General features: G+C 38.4%; 1 protein-coding gene across 1 annotated transcript in view; it reads right to left on the bottom strand.

The window, feature by feature from the left end:
* Positions 1–992: 992 nt before the first annotated feature.
* The window catches only part of RFX6 (regulatory factor X6), a 38,054-nt gene continuing 17,066 nt past the window's right edge, over positions 993–21,980 (bottom strand). The window contains exons 7-19 of the mRNA XM_076335478.1: positions 18,914–19,021; positions 16,443–16,520; positions 16,236–16,349; positions 13,962–14,011; positions 13,016–13,175; positions 11,387–11,531; positions 10,007–10,116; positions 7,851–7,968; positions 6,629–6,751; positions 5,009–5,218; positions 3,962–4,471; positions 2,758–2,976; positions 993–1,156 (exon numbers count right to left, since the gene is read on the bottom strand). Of these exons, the coding sequence (XP_076191593.1) occupies positions 993–1,156; positions 2,758–2,976; positions 3,962–4,471; positions 5,009–5,218; positions 6,629–6,751; positions 7,851–7,968; positions 10,007–10,116; positions 11,387–11,531; positions 13,016–13,175; positions 13,962–14,011; positions 16,236–16,349; positions 16,443–16,520; positions 18,914–19,021 (2,109 nt within the window). The remainder of the gene's footprint in view (positions 1,157–2,757; positions 2,977–3,961; positions 4,472–5,008; positions 5,219–6,628; positions 6,752–7,850; positions 7,969–10,006; positions 10,117–11,386; positions 11,532–13,015; positions 13,176–13,961; positions 14,012–16,235; positions 16,350–16,442; positions 16,521–18,913; positions 19,022–21,980) is intronic.

Raw genomic sequence — 21,980 nt, 5'->3', positions numbered from 1 at the left:
CAGAAACACACATAAATGCATGTTTGTATACAGAATATCATGGCACTTGTAAAATATTTTTTTGTTAAAATAGCTGATCTGGAGGGTTGCAATGTTTTTTAGTCATCTTTACTACTTTTGGCCTCAGTATACACAGTTGCCCAAAACCCATGAAAGTTGATGGACATCTTTTTGTGGATTTCCACCAGTAGAGGTTTTGGGCTCATACCACAAAAAATTTTGAAATCCCACGACATTTTTTGGCATAGTTTCATTTGTTTCAGTTATCCAGCTACAGTAGCAGGCTACTGCAATTAGTAGGCTTATGATATTTGCATGTTTTGTTGGTTTTATTTTAAGAGACAGTAGTTTATTTTAAAAGAAAAAAAAATCCCCACAATATGTTTTATTTATTTCCTGAGGACTTTCACTTACACAAGTAGGCACTAAACATTTGAAATTTACTTTCCAGAGCACAACAATAAAAAACTTAAGAATTTGGCTTAGTTTCATTTAAAACAGTAAAAATTGACCTTGTAAACATTTCCATAGGAGGTAGGATGCATACATTTGACAATCTGTCAAATAAGAGAAAGTAAACAGTTACTCTGTGATCCTAATAAATAATAAGCAACACAGGCATTAAATAAACTTTTTTTATACAAAAAAATATAAGTGAAAGACTAAAATAGCATTTTTAATAAATTAGGAATAGATGTAATCATTTCTTTACAACTTAGTCTTGCTTGCAAGAATCACTGGTTCTTTCTCCTCACCCTGAATTTCTGACTGAAAAGCTGTAATGGTGAGAACAATCCTGAGTGATTCACAAGCAGGACCCAATCTGAATATAGCGATTTTTTTGTGTGGAGGGCTGCTAATATCTCTAAAATGGCTCCTTTAACACCTATATGTAATACTTTTCTATTCCACCAACTTGAAGGGGATTGTCATTGTAGCCTTATGTCTGGATTTGGGAAGTAAGCTTAAGGCACTGACACGTCTCTCCCAGTTCAGGTTCCTCCAGCAGCTGCTCCCATGAAGACAGTGTTGATTGGTGGTAAAGATGACACCATATCTCTGCTTGGTGGGCCATGGGACTCCAGATTTTCCTGACAAGGGAACTGACCAGATGTTCCATACATACACTGGGAAGATGTGGTTTGCATGTTTGAAGCTGTGGGAAAAAAAAGGTTACCATCATTGCAAGTATTCTAGCTATTGAATTTAATAAAAAACACAATCCAATTTCATCTGATGGAAACCCTTATCTACCAGACACACCATCTGAAGGATGGAAATGTCAACACTTCTATACTTCACTCAATTTACCTATACTTCTACAACTTTTCTTCAGTGGCTCTTCACACCATCAGGGAACAGGTCAAAACCCATGTATAAGAGACTTGTTGGAGAACAAGTCTTCTGAGGAGCGGCTGAGGGAACTGGGGTTGTTTAGCCTGGAGAAAAGGAGGCTGAGGGGAGACCTCATTGCTCTCTACAACTACCTGAAAGGAGGTTGTAGCGAGGTGGGTGTCGGTCTCTTCTCCCAAGTAACTAGCGATAGGACGAGAGGAAATGGCCTCAAGTTGCGCCAGGGGAGGTTTAGATTGGACATGAGGAAAAATGTCTTTACTGAAAGAGTGGTTAAACATTGGAAGAGGCTGCCCAGGGAAGTGGTTGAGTCCCCATCCCTGGAAGTATTTAAAAGACGTGTAGATGCGGTGTGTAAGGACATGGTTTAGTGGACATGGTGGTGTTAGGCTGACGGTTGGACTCGATGATCTTAGAGGTCTTTTCCAACCTTAATGATTCGATGATTCTAAGTGAACTCTGCTAAAAATCCAGTTACAGGCCTGAAGTTTATGACTTGCATATGAGCATCTTCTATGAAATTGGTGCAAAGCTATTTATGTGTGCCATGCTCACCTTTCCATATCTTGCACCATTCAGGTCCATGTTCACTGGTGGTACCACTGCCACCACCTGGCACATATCAACACAGAATACAGAAGATACTTGATGGGCACAGCCCCTGTGTGGTGGTACTGGGTTTTTTTCCACCTCTTTAGTATCCTTTAAAGAACTGAGCACTGAATACTTGCAGAGCCTTAATGAAGCAAGTAATGTCTGAGCTTCTGTGCAAGGTTAACAGGTAAGTAGTAGGAAGAGGTAATCTTGTGGAGAAACAAATGGTGCCCTAGTTTATATCTTCCATGCAACCCTTTTTCGAATGTGAGACCAAACTCAGCTGCAATTTGTTTAATGCATATACCAAAACAAACTCTTTGGTGTTAGGTAATTTCACCTAAAATTCACTGTCAGTGGGAGCTTTGCCTAATACACAGAGTTGTTGAAGCACAGGGCAGGAAGGGACTATACCACAGGAAGTATACATCTAGACATCCCTGACCCAGGGCTCATTTGATCTCTTTGACAGTGAGGATCCTTAAGAGCTCTTAGAAAAGCCCGGTCCATTATTAGCTCACTTAATAGTTAGAAATTGTTTCCTAATACAGATTTTTCTGCAAGTCAGGCCAGTCATTCCACTCCTCGTGGACAATGAATCATAGTCCTCCTTATAGGAGCGAAGACTTATTAAACCCACTGTCCTGCAATTTTAAGGAAAATACATCTTACGATACATCCTAGGTACTGAGCTATTTTATCTCTATATTGCATCTCATATACTATATATGTGAGCTACAGTTTAATACTCAGCACTTGCTAGGATGCTAAGAAGTTCATAGCTCTTCCTCAGCCGTTGGCTATACTTACGCATAGGAGTCCGACAGACAATTGAAGGTGAGGACTCTGTGTAGTACGAGCCCGTTTGTTTTCTTCCGCTGTCATCCAAGATATTCAGTGGATCATGTATATCACTGTACGATGGCAATGATCGAACGCTGCTTACACTGCTGATTACAGAAACATGTTGATCCACCATTGTTCCAAGTCTGTCAGGTTCTGGATAATTTATATTGTTTCCATAATATCCTATTAAAAGGAGATTGGAAAAAAGCAGAGTGAAACTACTGTTGAAGAGAAAGGGTAGGGTAGGAGCCTGGGATAACCTGGGACAAAAGGTAATTGTTACCGGCAGAGTCCCTTGAGAATAAGATTATTTATGTACACATACAGCCTAGTAACATCAGTAATATATGCACTGACTGACCCAAAAGAGGGGTGGTAAGAAGGGAGCAAAAAGATCCTAAGGGTTCAGTCATGCCTTCAGTACAGAATTGCCCTTCCATTCTAAATTCAGTATCAAACAGTAGCCTGCAACCAGCGGCCATGAGAGACACCATGGGGACTCCTATCCACAGTTCAGTGCTCCCTTCTGAAGCTTACAATCAAGGAAGGTATACCTGGAAAGAAAATCTGCACGGTAATACATACTGACTGCATATAAAAATCCATATAAAAGCAACATTTCCACTGTGTCTTTCCTCCAGAAGAGGGAGGTGTTTTTGCTGACTGTATCTCTGAAGCAGATTGTGGCAATAACTTTACATTTGAAGTATGAGAAATATTAGGGCCAAAGTCTCAAACTAATGCTAATGCACATTTTTATACTTCGTTTCACCATCCTGACCCTGTGACTAGAATGCTTACGCAGAGGTAAGCTATCTTATGCCTGCTCTATTTCATAATAGATGTTTTGGGGGCTTTTCAAGAGATTGTTAGATCACAAGTCATCCTGGTTTTGCTGCCTTCGTGCAAGACATGGCGATGATACCAAAGGAAGATTAGCATAGGTGCAGCAGATGCATTTGAGGTCAACTGAGGATTCACCAGAGGAAAATAAATCCTGAAGTAGCTTGTTAAGCTGCTTTACAATCTCTGTGTGTTATCAGAGAAGTGGAAAACAGGAAGGTATAAGTAAGAGCTGAAAAACATCCATAGAAAAAAGCAGATAAAAAGTGTTTTACTCCAGCAAGGAAAGAGAAACAGAAGGAAAAAAGAAAATACGTATTAATACCGTTGGAAGCATTAGCGGGATATGCTGCTCCTGGGCACGTAGACACTGAGTTGCTCAAGAAATTGAAACTCCCAGTATTCAGAAACTGCATATTGTGTGTGTCCTGAGACATGGATGAGGGACCATAGCTGGAAGGAGATCTGGCATTGTATGGAGACACAGCACAGCTGTTGCTGAAGTAGTCTCTGGAGAACTGCTGTTCACTCAAGGCATTGAATCGGCTGTGCTCTGCTCTATGGTGGTAAACTCCTGAAGTGGAATGGGCCTGAGTTCTGAACATAGCCTGGTAATTGGAATTGTTTCCATAGTAATTCTGATTAGTTTGTGACAAAGTCTGATAAAGGGGTTCTGAGTAGGAAGAGCACTGTGAATGTGTGGATAACACTGGACCTACACTTGGAGGTCTCACAGCCATTGGCCCCTGGTTGATAACACTTCCTCGGCTGACCATGGCTGGTGAAATGGGTGGAGTCATCAGGTGACCAGTGCTTTGAGACAGCTCCATCTGACCTGGAATAAATAAGCATTAGCTGTGATTAGCGTTCATACTGCACTATTGCTGAATAGAGCAGATCTGTTAAGACACTAACCCTCTAGTGAAGCGTACGTTACCATTTGAAACCTTTACAAAGGATATGCATTGGCCCCCACCTGTACAACGCATGTTCTTTAATCCATGGCTTCAGGCTATAAAGCTTCCCGCTTTCATTCTCCATCTTGGAGGCTGCCGCATTCAGTGAGAAATTCCAGCAGTTACAAGCCTTGTGTGCTCCAGGTGTTACTGTTTATTCTTGCCTCACAAGAAACTCACCAAGCCAAGAGGTATAGGACAGTTTTACCATTGTTCCAAGAGGATCTATTACTGGCAGGGCTCTACAATCGCTGCCTTCTGTAAATCAGCTCAGAGGGTGAGCTCATGAAACATTATTTACTAGAGGTCTTTATAAATGCATATGGTCATTGGTCCTCCTACAGCAGCATGTTACTGTGGACTGAAAGATTAACAAGCAAATAAGAGAAGGAGAAGCTAGAAGAATTGATACATACCTGTCAGCTGCATATTCTCACTGTCTCCTGTGGCAAAGGGGTTCAGACCAGAAGGTACGCTGCTGGGCTGGCTAGCTGACAAGGACACGTAGGTTTGCTCTGCCAGACACTCATTTTTGACTGAAGTGTCACTGGGCAAAGGAGCAGCTTTGTTACGATTTGCTAGGAAGCAAGAGCTTGGTGATGCGGTAAAGGTGGCTTTGCTTGCATCTGGAAGAGTAAGTGAAAACTCTTGGTGGCTGTTATGTATGCTCATTGCACATAAATTCACCACTAGTATATAGACGGCATATGAGATGCCTGATTTGTTTGTATCTTTGGTTGCTTATTTTAAAACCCAGTGAAGCCTCCATATTTTGCATGTAGCCAATGAATACAAACATTGCTCTAGTCCTGATCTTCCCAGTGGAACTGTTTGTATCATATTCCCTGAACACACATCTACATCACAGAGTATCAGCTCCTCACTGAAGCCATCATAGTGAAGGTATGAATCAGATTTATTCCCTTGAAGTAAATGTCAGCAATGAAGTCAAGTAAATTGCATTGAGTGAATCAGGCTCATGAGACTTCATCCTAAAGAACTAACAATGAGAATTTTAGAATGCTTGAACTCTATTTGCATACTGATATCTAGAGAAAAACATTTGTTATACTCAGTAGTTCTTCAGTTTTCTGCAGACTATTGATAAAGTCAGTGGAAGTTTTGCTATTCTTCAGTGGAAACCATGACTTTACCTTATGGTTTCAAGTACTTCACCTAAGTATCCAAGGACAAGGCAACTGCTACATAGGACAAGTTTTTTTCCTTAAGGCTGAATTAAAAGAAAAAGCGCAGCATCTACTGTCAGACAAATTCTATGCAAGTTTCTTGCAGCAAAGTGCAGATTTAGAGTAACAACAACCAAAAAGTTAAAGATTGATTGCTGGTGCTAATATTAATAAAAAATAATTCAGCAGAACCCAGTCGAGTTTCACTGGATTTTTAGGGATTAACTTGGACCAGAATTTGATGTAAATCAATCTTCATTCATTTTATAGCAAAGGACCTGGAGCATATGACTTCAAACTGTCTAAACTTTAAGAAGCCTGGTAGATGGAAAATGTTAAGGATACTGTTTTAAATTCATTTTGTTTCTCTTCCACATAGTAATACTTCAGCCAGATGCTAAATAGGGCTCCAAACTTGTGTTCCAACCTTGCAGGGATATTTGCATTTTGGTAACATTTAATATATTCCTAGTTCAAGGTGTAATTACATATTTAAGCTTTGGCAGAAAAACTGGATTAGGAATTCCTGCCCTTTCTGATACTTATATGTCTTTTCACACTTCAGCTTGTGGCCCTTCAGATGTACCTACAAGTGTTCGTTGCATCCGAGATCATTTCAGTGATCCAGTGTATTCACATTCCCACAAAATGTTATTAAGTGAACTATGGTAGAAAGGTGGGAATGAATTGCTGAGTGAATGGTCACCAGCTTTTCAGGTGAATTTGACAATGTTGCATATAACTACACCTTCAGGAGAAGACAGTAAGCCTGCTTCTGTGTACAGTTAAGCAAATATGTCAATTTCTAAAAATACAGGAGTACATTTGAAAGAACCAAGCTCTAGTTACCTAAATTCTTCATGTATTTGTCCAGTAGATTCTGGAGTTCTTGTTCTTTGTCATTGTTGAACTGCGTCTCCATGGCGAGCAGGATGTACTCATCTAGCAGCATGCGGATCAAATGAAAAGAACCTTTTGGAGGAGAAAGAGAGAGAGTAGCTGAGTTATCTTTGTGACCATCTCTCACCACTCTACAAGAAGCGAGTGAAACAAACAAATAATTGTGGACTTTAAATGACCTGGCAAGACCAACAAGGAATAGTGCCTAACTTCTAGCTCTAATCTCTCTTTGCACTGGCCCACCTAGCTCAATTGTTTACTGTCCTGTAGGCTATTTGACCACTAATTACATCAAAGAAAAATACTGATGAAAGTGAGACATGCTTTATACTTGAAGAGGGCACACAGTGGAGCTAGATAAGGCCGAAGTCTGCTAGAATGCCTCTGCTCTATTTCTGTTTGCCTTGTGCTAAATAACCAGACAATAACTGGTGAAGTCTTTGACCTTATTTCAAGGATATATCACATTAAAAATGTGTGTCTCCTTACAGCCATTTCAAATACCCTCTGAATTTTAGATAACAATGTACCTACAACTAAACTTAGGAAATTATGTACTAGATTTAAAGTGAGTTTCACTTGCTCTACCATCTTCTATTTTATAAAAGGTTCTTTCTGAGAGTCCCCTAAAATGTAAACATTTCTAAAGATGGAAATGTGAACCTTAACTTTTAAAAGCCACAAACACTGTTGAATTGACTGTCTGCTGTTCCCAGAATTAAATGAGTGGTGATCTGCCAAATTGCTTTTGCTTTTATGAAAACAGACTATGCAGAAGAACTTCTATACAGCAGTAATTTTTTACCAAACTGATCCACATGTAAAACTAATAATTTAAATCTTCTGTCTCCTATACTGAGATATGCAGTTACACTTCCATTGCCATATCAAAACAAACAGAGCTTCTAGCTCTTAAATGGCAAAGCAGTATCAAACAGCAATTGAAAAGAAAAATACCTTTGAAAAATGAGCATGTGACACAGATCACCAACAAAATATTGCTAGCATTTACTGTGAAATGTTAGTTTGAAAAACACGTTACACAGCATTTGTGGCTTTGATCAAAGAATCTTTAGACTAGGACAGGTTCCTCTGCTGAGGAAATGGTGGAAAGCTGGTAAGTACTAGCACATATGTACAAAATATGAATGTTTTTACAAAGCACAGGTACCAAAACTTGATGCGTTGTTTAGGGTTAGGTTATGCATCACTCGAGCACCGAAAAAACTCCATTTGAGAAGGAAGTCTTGAGCTCTCTTCTTTAATGACCTCCCATTTTGCTTGCTTGCCTGAAAGAGAATAGTAAAATACTGTTAAGTATGCTAACTTGCTTTCTGCACACAGGAGAAAAGAAAGGAGAACTGAATATGCTTGAGAGTTCAAGGAGTCCTTGACTCAGGCTGATGTGGCAGGGTGGATCAAGCTGCCTGACTCAAACTGTCTTCATAATGTGTGTCCTAAAGTGATACGGAAGAGCAGCATTCACTCTTTTCAGTGCAACCAGAGTAGAGCTCTGACAATGTTAGATAAAGCAAACTGCTTACTGCTTGGGCTCTGCTGTGCCCCGAAGGTATATAAATTAGCTCATATTCTAGTATTAAAGGTGCCAAATTATTCTGTAAATATACAGGTGTACAAGGCAGAAAGAAAAAAACCCACCCTCTGGCACTATGTTATTCCACATAAACAGGGAACAGAAATTAATCTTTGTACTTTAATGTAATCTGTATAATACCGGCCAGACTTTCTCTCACAAAATGGTATGTTTACTATCGTAACATTGACGCTTTTAATGCTGCTCATTTCATACTGTCACTTTGCTCTGGCAGTGATTTGTTTGTGTGGTAACGTATGCTCTGTTGCTTTCTCAAACAGCAAGCAGAAAGAAGCTGTTGTGTGAGTTTGACAGTAACCACACTCTAGCATGAACAGAAGGCAGACAGCAATGGAAGGATTACACGTTCTGTAAATTATTAGCTTCTGCTTAGTTGACCTAGCTGCGTATCAGGACTTGTAGTATTTCTTACCCCTAACTATAGGAAAACAATGCTAGGAACCATACCTGTTAACTTTAATAATACAGTATCACATAGTAGATGCTGAATGGGAGAGTGCTTCACCTTTTCTGCCTGGCTTGTTTATCAGGAATTGTCTTCTGAAATTGTGGAATCAATTTTAGACCGTAATCATTCAGTTCTAAAATAAGTTGTGATTGCTCAGCTTCAGTGGGAGTTTTGTGTCTAGGTAAGTGTATATGAGGACTTGCTTTGGCTCTGCTGCCCTGAATCATCCAAAGCTCCTCACTGTGCTGCTCACATATGACAGCAAATATTAGGAAACTCAGAGTGCTTTAAAAAGAAAGAAATTATCACTGTCTCCATTGAAATTTGGGAAAACAGGTGAAGAAAGGAAAAATGACATGCCCACGGTTATTCTGCAAGAGGCAGTCACCCTTCTGCAAGCCAAAGCTAACTGCACTGTCTCCTCCTCTTGCATCCATTCATATCAAGATGGTCCCCAAAATGATGGATAAGATATTGCATTTCTAGATAGAACATGACCTGATGAGAAGACCAGCGTTTAGCTACTAGCAAGCAATGTGTAACATTTTATTCTGCTAGTTTACATTCACTAGAGTCACAAACTGGGTAAATATCTCTTACTTGAGCTATAACTCAGAACTCAATTATTTTGTTCTGAACTATAGTGTAATCATTCCTGTATAACTACATGCATATAAAATACTTATGATTATAAAGCATCTTGTAAATCAGGGAGAAAAAAAAATCCCATCAAATCCATCAATTGTTGAGTTAAGCACCTTGTAAAGCTACAAAACTGTATCTTCCACCCTGGTCTGTAGAAATCCTTCTACAGGTTAGCTACTTCTGAATCCATCTGCTACATTAACTTATACCACATACAGTACCATCCGAATACCATGAAAGAAAGACGACTTGCTTCTCTACGGAACAACTTTTGTTCACCTTACTCACTGGGCAATACTCCCGTGATTCTGCATGCACAGATAATGTACATTCTTTCATGTACAGTTTATGACAGAGCTGACTGTAATGTTTTAGTTAAGATGCTGCTTAGTTTGTCACACACATAAGACTGTTCAACAGCACTCAACATGATTAATTAGAACTAACGGCACTGGAACTTTTCACACCAAATGAAGAACTCCCCTGTTACAATAAGGAGATGGGAGCAGAGATGAGAATCCCATGTAGGAAACCAATGGGACTGCATAAGTAAGGGACTGTGTAAGGAGTAAGGGGAGTAGGATTTGGTCTTGAGTCAGGCAGAACATTTGAAAGGTACCTTGATAACCCTTTGCTCAACCACAGTATCCAACCATTCAATAAATGATTCCACAGTGGCATTCTTCTTTAGAAGGTCCTTCAGTTCTTGGAACACTGTAATAGAGTCATCTACCATGTAAAAAGGAGAACATATCATTGCACGCTATTCTGAACATGAGAAAAAGCCACTCACCAGCCATATGACAGTATTGTAGCATGGAAAGGAAAAGCAAAGAATTAGAGCAGTGAAGAAATGAGCAATTCCCCAGCAAAGCAAGCAGACACACATCCATCACACACATATATTTTAATTACTTAGGCATTACAATGATACAAGTTGTAAGACAATGAAGATTTACAAGAAAATAAAAGCAAAAAAAATTCTGGTATTTTCCATTCATTTCAAGATTCAGCCTTGAAAACCTTTCTATTACTAAGTTTAGTAGTAAAGCTTTATCTGTAACGTGGCAGACTTGTATACTGTCTTAGGTTTCCCTTGTATTTTACAAGTTTCTCACAATATAATGTAAAGCTGACTTCCCCAATTCCCATTTTTGAAAAAGTGCCTGAATGACCAGTTATTTCTCTTCTCCTTTTCTTTTTTTAACCAGTGTGAAAGAAGACAAAGAACAAAATAGAAAACAATTACACAAAAAGTAGGAAATGGGCAATTCAAATGAAAATGTAAATAGGATTGTGAACCATTAAAGAGAACAAACTTTCATGATCAATGTAACAGTATTTAGAAGACAACACATTGCTATTGCTCTCCTTTCAGCTCTCCAAACTCTGATCAACATGATTCCTTTGACAAAAGTTATATTTTTAATAGAGAAAATTACTGTAACTTTTTTCAACAACAGGTATGTATATGAAAATTAACGGCCTCAGAATCTGTACTTTACTCCACTCTATTCTGTGTATGAAAATAGCTGTTACGCTTTATAGAAAATTAAAGATCAACTTTCAGCAAAAAAAAAATCTATTCGTACAAAAAAAAAAAGTAAACTAGCTCAAATATCCATTAAATTAAGCCATAATGATATGGAATTTTTGAGACACCTTTCAAGAATTGATCTGTGCTAATATCTCCATATGATTAGGACAAAACTTCAAAAAAGATTTTATTACACTTAGCAACTGACATGTAAATGATTTTTTCAGCAGCCATTTAAAGTCATCTAGCTGGGATGACTTCCCAGCACAAGCTTCTGTTCTTGTAGGACATGCTAGGGCAACCAATTGGTTTTCTTAAGCTACTGAAGTTAACATTGAGCTAGATTAGAGAATGCAGTGTCTACGTGTGCCTTTTCTCAGTCCATCTCCAAGTAGACTAGTGTGGCATGGAATGAAAGAGTGAATTACTTTTAATGATAAAAATATATCACCATGGACTTACATTCACTGTAGACCTCCCCATCAGAGTCTGTGCTCCCTGAGACTGCAAGGAGTGCCTGAGAGCCAATACTATTCAAATCAACTTTTTCAATATCTGACACCATGGAATTCACCACATGCTGATCAAAAAGGGCTGGCCGAGCAATCTGTAAGAGAAGGCAAGGTAAAATGCTGAGACCCTGTCGTGGTTTAACCCCAGCCAGCAACTAAGCAGCCACACAGCCACTCACTCACTCCCCACCCCCAGCGGGATGGGGGAGAGAATCAGAAGTGTAAAAGTAAGAAAACTCCTGGGTTGAGATAAAAAGTTTAATAACTTTTTAAAAAGAAATAATAATAATAAAAATTATTATTTTTATTCTTGTTGTTGTTGTTCTTGTTGTTGTTGTTGTTGTAAGGAAAAGGGGAAAAAATAACAGAGAGAAAAATACAACCCAAGAAAGACAAGTGATGCAAATGAAAACAATTGCTCACCACTAACTGACCGATGCCCAGCCAGTCCCTGAGCAGCAGCCCCCCCACCAACCTCCCCCCTAGTTTTATTGCTGAGCATGACGTCATATGGTGTGGAATATCCCTTTGGTCAGTTGGGGTCAGCTGTCCCAGCTGTGTCCCCTCCCAACTTCTTGTGCACCTCCAACCTACTCACTGGTGGGGTGGTGTGAGAAGCAGAAAAGGCCTTGACTCTGCGTAAGCACTGCTCAGCAGTAACTAAAATATCAGTGTATTATCAACACTGTTTCCAGCACAAATCCAAAACACAGCCCCATACTAGCTACTATGAAGAAAATTAACTCTATCCCAGCCAAAACCAGCACAGACCCACACTTGGGGATCACCTGAATCACTCCTCAGAGAAGAATCATATTCTGTTTAATTTTCTTATCATGGCTGGGTTTTTCGCAGATCAGATGAGACAATGTTTCCCTTCCATTAGGCTTCTAATGCTCTTCTAATGTGCCTTCCTATCAGATCATCTTCACGATGTCACCCATGTGCTACTTCTGTCTTAATATTTATGAAAGAGAAAACTAAGTCAAGATGAACATATGGTGCATCTACAGTTATTCATGAGGACTACCACCTCAAAGCCCAAGCTGTTAGCACTTTAGTTCCCTGAAAGGCATTGTATCCTTTTGTATAATCTACCAAACCATCACACGGAGATGCCTACTAATTGCAGATACCCGTATTCTGCCAACACAGCCTTGGAGCCCTCAGCTACCTGTCACTCCCATATTCTCCTTTCAGTCAAAACTCAAAAAGAAATAAGCTCACTAAAGGACACCATGGACAAGACAGAGAACCTTTGCTAGGCAAGAAGGATCATCTGATATTTTCCAGTTTGGAACTAAACCAAATATTCCACTTCATCATTTGATTGCCAAAAGTTCCCATGATAGTAGTTCATTATAACCATGGTCTTTTCTCTCTTTTCTACTACAAAAGTTTGAAGTTTTGGTCAGATCTATTTATGGCCACTTCCTTCTTGCATGGTTAAAACTACAAGATGCAAGTCTTCTATGGCTGAAGTTGAACCTTGAAAAAATAATGCATTATAACTCATAGGCAGCAAGGTGCACTGAATGTAATTGACAATTGTTTGGATGTATAGTCCTATTCTGTTTACCTGTGCTAGGTGTAGGAATGACGTCTGTCGTTTCAGCGAGGAAACAAATCTTCGTGCAATAGGCAGTTTCTTATCTGTCAGGTTTTCTGGTAGATTTTCCAAAGAGGAAACAACCCACTGTTCCCAGTTTTTTGCAAAATTTCTTATATCTGCCAGTAAACTATAGGAAAAAAATGTGTTTTAGAGAAACATCAATAAAGATTGTCTTGCATTAGTTTAAATAATTGGGTTTCAATCTATGATTAACAGACTCCTGGACATATCTGTGAATTACTCCTCAGGTGTCACCAAAAGGAAACAGGAAATGACCAATCATCAAGAGGCTAAAATTGACTACATATTGATCTGTACCTCCTCTGAGAAAAACTGTAAGCCATCTGTCGACTGAACTAGGTTGAAAAACACTAGGTTTAAGAATATAGCATAAGAAATCCAAGAACCGTTAGAGATATCTGAAGCTAAAGGCCTTAGTCAGACATAAAACCCCAAACAAGATGCCCTTCAAGGGAAAGGAAAGATGAGAAGATTCAAAGGTAACTTATAATAATCCTCTTGTTAATGTCTTGTTGAGAAAATGCTTAGATATTATGGTGATGCATAGGATACAAACCTGAAAAGTATTCTGAAAAAAAGGTAACAATTATTTTTCCTTCAACAACACGAGTACATTTGTTTCTTTTTTGTCATTCTAGGGCTTTAGTGTAGAAGAAACCTATTTCAAAATATCCAACAAGCCAGTAAAATGGGACATTAAAATACTGTGTAATATTTTAAGGCTGTTCTATAGCTGTCCTCAGAGCTGACAGTATTTTGCCATACATACTCTGCTGTTCTAAAAATGAGCATAAATATTGTGACAAAATTTCTCTAGGATATAGAATTTCTGCTATTTACCTGGAATATGCCTAACAAACAGAATGTAGCATTATTATTGTGAAATACCTACCTTTCTGGCATTTCTTGCATTGTTGCAGGGATGAGTACATCTGTAAGGACCTTCAAAAAAGTAACAGAAAATGGTATCAAGCTTCCACTGGCCATTTATTCATTCATGTCTGTCTTGTCTACTTAGATTGCAAAGTGACAAGGACAGGAAATTTATACAGAATAAAGCCATTCGACCTATTGTCCTGATATTTATATACCCAGGTTGCCCAGAGAGGTGGTGGATGCCCCATCCCCGGAAACATTCCAGGTCAGGTTGGACGGGGCTCTGAGCAACCTGATCTAGTTGAAGATGTCCCTGCCCACGGCAGGGGGGTTGGACTAGATGACCTTTAGAGGTCCCTTCCAACCCAAACTATTCTATGATTCTATGATTAGATTTCTCCCATCACTATTAGATAGGAACATGTGAGATATTTATATACCTAGATAGCTCCCATTCTTAACGTATGCCAGCATGCCAGTAAAACAAGGAAGTGCTATCACTCATGTCTTACAGTAGGGAAATCAGTAGAAGTGAGATGCATAAACATTTTGTCTTTTCTAGCATCACTCTGAGTCTCAGTAAAGCAGATACTCAAGCATCTCCCAAGTCCTCAAGTGCTATTAGCCATGTGACTCTTCTTTCTGCCATACTGCATGTGGCACTGAAGGTGTTCAGAGTTCAGGAGAAATCCCCTATAGCTAAGTGTGGTGTGGAACCGTTTTGGTAAAAAACTGTGCCATCTGGCATGCCTTCTGGGGAATGTTATTGCAGAGAGCAAAGTTGTTAGCCTATATCCCAAAAATCTCTTTCCACTGCTAATGTAAATGGTTTGATAATAACACAATAAAATGCCTCCTTCTTTCTAGCAGCTGTGCTGTCAAGAGTATCTAACGTGATTATAAGTGAGAAATAGTGAGACAAAGAAGAAGCATGATAGTAAATTCATAAACTTTTGAGAAATTCTGTCTTATTCAATTTATAATTTAGTGCTCCTGTAGTATTTCTTCTTCTGTCACATTAAATATTTATTACCAAAAAGTTAATATTGGATCTATTGGGACAATATGTTTTGAGCAGGAAAAAACTCATAAACTCAGAGTACAATATAACCTCTGCAAGAAAATGAGGCTTAATGGCTCATCTCCAGGGTAGTAATTATGATCTCTGATGCTAATCACCTTTATTTCACTCTGCTAACTAAAACATCTCTTCTTACTTTACAGCTTGATATGCTTCTAAGAAATATGTATTTTCATCTTTTCTGGATTTTTCCCCCATATTTTTGTACAGTAAAGAATGACAAATAGATTACAATAAGGCACTCAGTGCTAAACAGCCCCAAGTCTCTTGCTTTGACTGCCTGGTGTCTATTGTTATGCCAATAGTTATTTCTTCCCATTCATATGGGGTTGTGAAATGTGTTAGAGAGAGGATGACAATCCTTTTCTATTTATATGGCATGTCCAATCAGAGGAACTTAAAGTACTTTGCAGCTATTAATTAATGATCCAATCTGATTTTCCAAATTAAAAACTCAGGAAACTTTGGTGGCATTACTTTCTTTATTTTTTCCCCAGTGCTCTATTGCTTAATCCTGACCTTGCAATACTCCTTACTTTTACTTAATTTCAACTATTTGTGTGATCATGCTGTGAACTAGATCAAAGAACTCATATGGCACAAAAACTCTGCAAAACAAATGTTCCTTAGATTTTTTTTTTTTAAACCCAAACCAGTTCAGAGTGCAGCAGTTTTGCTGGTACATCTAGCAGCATAGGAACAGAAATGAAGTGTAGCAGGCAGGAGAGGCAGGAACACCTTAACCCAGTATTGTTCCAGCTCTGTAACGTGAAACCATGGCCTGACATAACCTGTGAGTAGCAGATTCGCATGTGGAATCACCTCGCTGATCTGCCACAGACTCTCTTTGCAATAATCTTTTAAGTAAAAACAAGGCTTCAGTTTTCATCCAGGCTTAACTTAGTCAGCCTTGTCAGTGAAGCACACATGCATTTCTTTTAGCTACATTCAAACAAGTAGGTCAGGATTTCACCATTAGTGCGCTGCCTGTAGTCACACATCAAGTGTGCAGTAGAGCTAAGACTGGCGTTCAGCTCTTACATGTGCCAGTTTTACGTTCTTGATTTCAGTGGAATCCTTGCTGATATACACAGGTAAGAGGCAGAAAGCAGTCATGGCATCCTGTTATTCTAACTTCAACGCTGTTTTTACACAAGCAAAAGCTGTAATGTGGTTGAGATTATCCATGTAGCTAGATGCTTAACTTACCTTATACAGTATTGAGTCACAAACACAGAAGATGTCAACGATGATGGGATTTTCAAGCAGGGGAAGAAGATGGTCAGGCATTCCTTTCCAAAAATGTAGTAAGAAATGCTGAATCTAAAGGAGTAGGAACCAGATTCATGGACATAAATAATGCTTTCTTGGCTCCCTGTGCATATATACCAAGAATGTGTGTTCAAACAACCTTACCTCTTCAAAGTTCCCATTAATTGCATTGTCAAGGACACACTGACAGTGTGTTTTGTACATCATGATAAGAGTATCTACCTATTTTGGAAGAAAGAAAGATTAAACAGAGTTTCTTAGCTCTCTCCTTTACTGCTATAGTGATCTAGGCTTCTGCTTTCTGTAGCTAGTATTTAAATATAGAATATAAACTGCATTACAATGCATATTTACAAATAGGCAGTCTGTACAATCCAGAAGTGATGAGGAGGTCACTCATCTCTAGTTTTTATCGACATCTTTAAGTCTCAATGCTGTTGTCAGAAATGTAGCGTCTGAATCTGTATACACTGTGAAAATGTGGATATCAAAGTCAGGCAATAGCTAGATTAGTCAGTCAGATGGTAAAGTAAATTCACCTTCCTGAAGCTAAGATTAATCCCAAAGAGTAGTGCAAGTTAATCATTAGGCTACTATAGGCGTCTATGAGTGTTCTGAAACATCATCAAGTTGGACAAATGAGAAAATAGCTGCCAGTCATTTGGTCAAAGTTTAATCACTGCCTTACAAGAACTGAACTTTAAAAAGCAAAACTTCCTTTCATCTCACCAGGCTAATTTATCTGAGTGGTGTATTCCCTTATTTTAATAACTGTGCAGAGGTATTACAATACTTTGTAAAAAATGGTAGTAAATTTTTAAATTTGTAGCAAATTATAGAACAAGAATTTTGTAAAGTATCTTAAGGAAAGAAAAATGCTAGCAAAACCATTCTTATGGTCCAGAATCACAGAAAGTTTGTTACAGCTTGTGAACTTCTCCGGCAAACCAGTATCAAGTTTCGAATGAACCTAGTACCACCTTATTTCAATAGGTTTAGCATACAGATTTCTTTCAAAACAGACCGTGCTGACTTTCAGAGCTGCTTCTGTAACTACATATCTTTGAAAAACAATGGCAAAGGGTGAGATTCAAGAACACTTTAAAGAATTTTTTTGGAAGGGGTTGATGGAAGTTTAAAGTTTGGGTAAGTTCTTCAGAAACATAAAATGCAGAAATTATCAATCTATTTTAGTGCAGATTGCTACATTTATGGACTCTCCAGAGACTTCAGTTGCATGCAATTTCTTAGGAGTTTAATGCAGGAGTCAAACTTCATGTACAGGCTCTCTTCAACAGAGCACCTAAATATCTTAGGTTCAATAACCCTTTGTCAGATAAGCTGAAGAAGGAGAAAGACAGTAAGGAAAGAAAACAGGAAATAAGAGAACAAAGAATGAGGAAAGAGCAGCAAGGAAAGAGAGAGAGGGAGACACACAGAAATTCATGTCTCTTCCCACAGTCTCCTCATAACTCCATGAGTCTGTCCCCAGACAGAGTCACCCGCAAAGCCCTGCTGGGCCTTCCCATCATCTGGTCCCAACATCAGAGCAATTACATGCTCCTGACCCAAACATGAAGAGAAAATGAGTTGCATCTTTTTCTTCATTGTTGGAGTGGTAAAACTCAGTTTTGCTTACACTGCTGTGTTGGGTCTGCAAGGAACTCCAAATGCTCTTCAGATTTAATTGTTATGAGAATGCTGTATATATGAGCGGTGCCAATTCACTGACGGAGACTATAGCAGCAGGTGATGCACGCTGCTGAGTACACCAGTTCTTGGGCTTTCTTTAGGAACTGTAAGATTTCCAGCTAAGATCTCTGTACTACAGACGGCTTCTTTTGATTAGCTCCTCACAACAGGAATCCTAGGCTTCACTACTTTCACAGAACAAACTTAAGAGGAAGGGATCATAAAACAAAAAGCTTTAAAGCAACATATCTCAAGACAGCCACCATCATGAGCTGTACTGGAGCCTAAACTGGAGAGCTCACAATGTGTACCAAAAGGTTTCTAGCACAGTTCAGGGATGTAGCAGCCTGTAATGTGACCAGAAACAACAGAGACATAACATATAGGCAAGGAGTCAAAGACATAAAACATATGCCAGCAATACTTCTAACTGAACAGTTACCCTTAGGATAAGCAATACTGAGTATTGATTTGAGGAATATGATTTTACTAATTTAAAAAAAAATATGCTCAGATTTTCACAGTCTCTTTTCAAACAATTAGTGAATGAGAGTAAAGTTCATCTAATTATTTGTTGTGAATTATTTGTTCTGATCTAATCAGAACAAAATTTACCTTAAATCCAAAGGCATTTGGAATGAACACGACTCAGTTATTTGTTTGTTTTGCTCTCCCCGTCTTACATACCATCAGTTTGTAAAATACTAGGTCAGTTAATAGGTAAATAATTCAACCACCTTTCCAGTGGAAAGCCAGTTAATCGGTGTTAGTAAAGGTTTGCCCCCTCTATAAATCAGTCACCTCTGTTTGATTATGGACATTTCTGGCTCTTTCATGTCAATACCTCAAAGGCTAAGATATGAAGAAACATTCTGTGGCAATTTTTGATCTGCAAGTTGGAAAAGAAGTAGCTCACATTTTACCTTGTCTTTAGAAATGCACCCTTGAAGCAAAAGGTGTTGAGCACTTGGAAACTCTGGGAGTAGCGTTCCAGTTTTGGAACTCAGAGAATATTTACGAGTGAAACCGCCCTGAAATGGAAGGGAAAAAACAGGAACATTGAAATAGCTAATATAGATTCAACTGAAACCAACAATTCATGCTAAACTTGCATATTATCTCATGAGTCTCTCAACGTTCCAGAATATTTACATTCAGATAATCCTTCCAAAATACTGATGCTTATCCAGATCTGGATTCCAGCCCAGGAAGGCAATTAAGTATGTGCCTAGATCTAAACTCCACCAAATACAGTTTTCAGAGTGATGCAGCCTTTGAGCCACATTACTTCATGGAATTCTACAAGCTTTGGATTTAATCTATGTTTAAAAACTGAAGTAGAATACTACTCTCTTCTACAGTACGGACTGTGATATCCTCAGGGAAACGCTAAGTTTTATTTTATGTATATCTTTCTAGTGCAAAGATCTAGGGTACTGGAGATATTATTTTTCTTCCCTGCTCTCTTCCTGCTCTGGTAGCACGGCAATAGCGATTTCTGCTGTTTTACTATGGTAACCACTATTTTAGTTTATCATAAAGTTTGATAACATTTTATGGTATTATGGATGTGATGGTATGTAGGGTCTATGGACACTTCTGAACTAAGTATTTATTATATAGCTCTCTCTGATTGTGACAGACTTGACATGAAGCCCCAGTTTCATATCTCAATAAGAATGATATTCCCAGCCGTTTAGTGTTCTCCAGTTACTTTGTTGAGACACGGTCAATGCTGATCTGGAGACAAAATAAATTCCTCCTGAATTATGCTGAATTCTGCTGATCTGAGAGTTTCTTTTAGTTCTCAGAGTTCACCTCTTAAGCCTCTTTAGCTTGTGACATCTGAAATATCGTAGACACATCTTGTACTAGTTACAGACTGAGAAAAGATCTTGAATAATTATTAGATGCTAGCCTTTGGAGCAATGGGATTGAAGGATGAAACAAGAAGCATCCTTGTATGTGTGGATACTGACCGTGAAGCAATATATGGTAAATCTACCCTTGTTTAGACTCTTAACCTAATACTCTCACAAAATCTGATTTAGTCTACTTCTCAGTAAAGCTTAGCAGTAACATTCTGTAGTGATATAGTGTTACTATGCTTATATTTATAATGCACACCACATTACGCTTATTAAGCTCTCAAATGATATAATTAAGATGAAACCCTCATCCTCAAGAGAAGCAATAAAATCTGGATTATGACTCTGTCCTTACTGACTGCATTGTACTTATTCTCGTAGGATTGCATTCAAAGCTAGAGAAGACTATTTGGCTGAAACCCTTTGTTCCATTTTAGCCCACCCAGTCCTTATGTCAAGGCAGTGTACGGAGCCGTGAGCAGGCCTTCTGCATATTCCTGTGGTAAATCCACTACTTCTGTGCAGATTCCCTTTGTACTAATGGATGGTATTTATGACCATGCATGAGGCATTTGATTGGTACTTGAAGTGGCCTTTTCCTAGGCTTTTCCTAGGCTTTCCCTTTTCCTTTCCCTTTGCACACAGTCAGATTTCACTGAAGTGGGAATAGTAGGTATATATTGTAACATATAGTGTAAAAGTGTGCAAAAGGGAGTATTTTCCTATAGATGTTGACTCATGAATTGGAGGCCAGTTTCAAGTGAAATTCTCTCAAATACTGAATTCAGAAAACTATAGCTGTAACTGACGTATTCACCATATATATATCCCTATTTTTATAGGGTGAGATGTCTGCCAAAACAGACAGCAAGGAAAGAAAGCATACATTATATAAACACACTTTGCCTGTGCTATCTACTATTCAAATACACATAAAGCTCTAAGTCAAAGAAATTGTAGAAATTTAGAAACATTAGTACTTCTTCATGTCAATATTTTGCAGTTTTATAATTGCCTATCAGTATCAGGAGGTTTGTTTTTTTTAATAACAGGAGTAATCTCAATTATTTTATTATGCAATTACCCATGAAATATATTAAAAGCTCTGATTAAAAGCGATTAGTTCATTTAAAAGAAGGCAGTGGTGGCGGTGGGAGGTTTAAGAGAAGATAATCTGTAATGTTTTTTACCTTGCTAATGGACTTATATGACTGTGCCTCAGTTCTAGGCTTACTATTTTAACCCACTGCCACTTGCCCTTTCAATTTAATGCCATCTGTTTCTAATGGCCATTTAACATTAAGATAATGACAGTAATATTATCTGCCTAATTAACCATGCAGACTCTAATGGTGCACTAACTGGTTTAGATAAAAGAATTTGCTGATATCTCCCCCTACAGAGAGAATACTAGAAAATGTGATAAAACATACCAGAAGTAAACAGTGTCCCTGGCACTCAATAAGTGTTCATTCAAATGCCATTTACTCAGTATATTTAGACAATCAGTGCTTTAACATCTTTTCAATGTCTTTATGTTTCTACTGAGAATTACACCTTATGCAATCATTGTAAATCTTTCTGGAATACCTAATTGCGTGTATTTTCAAGCAAATGAATAAGGATATATCACCTGTTCATTTTAATGGAAAGTATGATGCCAAATTTTCAGTACGCTGAGATGGTTAAAATTCAGTTTTGACCATGAAAGCAGCTTTTTACTTTTAAAACCTGCCTGAATAATTTCAGACAACACAGAGCTAGCCAATCAAAAACTCATACTGATGTGCCCTTTCTCACTTATTTCCACTGACTTCTCTGTGGTTCTTTTTCTGGGAGGATGAAGGTATTGAACTTTGAGGCAGAAACAAGACAGGTTTATGGGACTGTCAATTTCCAAGCAGACTGGGAATGCCACCTCAGAGATGGAAGTAAATGTGCATTCATTTATGCCAAGGGAACCAGAAATTTTCCATCCCAAAACTTTTAAAGAATGAATGCTGTAGTAGTGCTCATGAATCCTTGAATACACTGGGGATATCCCATGGCATAGCACTATCTTTCTTTGATAAGATAGCTGGTTATCTGAACAGGGAAAATGCAGCAGATCTAATCTACCTGA

The sequence above is a fragment of the Aptenodytes patagonicus genome, chromosome 3 (genome assembly GCF_965638725.1).
Source record: "Aptenodytes patagonicus chromosome 3, bAptPat1.pri.cur, whole genome shotgun sequence".
Classification (NCBI taxonomy): Eukaryota; Metazoa; Chordata; class Aves; order Sphenisciformes; family Spheniscidae; genus Aptenodytes; species Aptenodytes patagonicus.
Note: the sequence above shows the minus strand (reverse complement) of the source record. Positions and strands in the feature narration are given on the sequence as shown.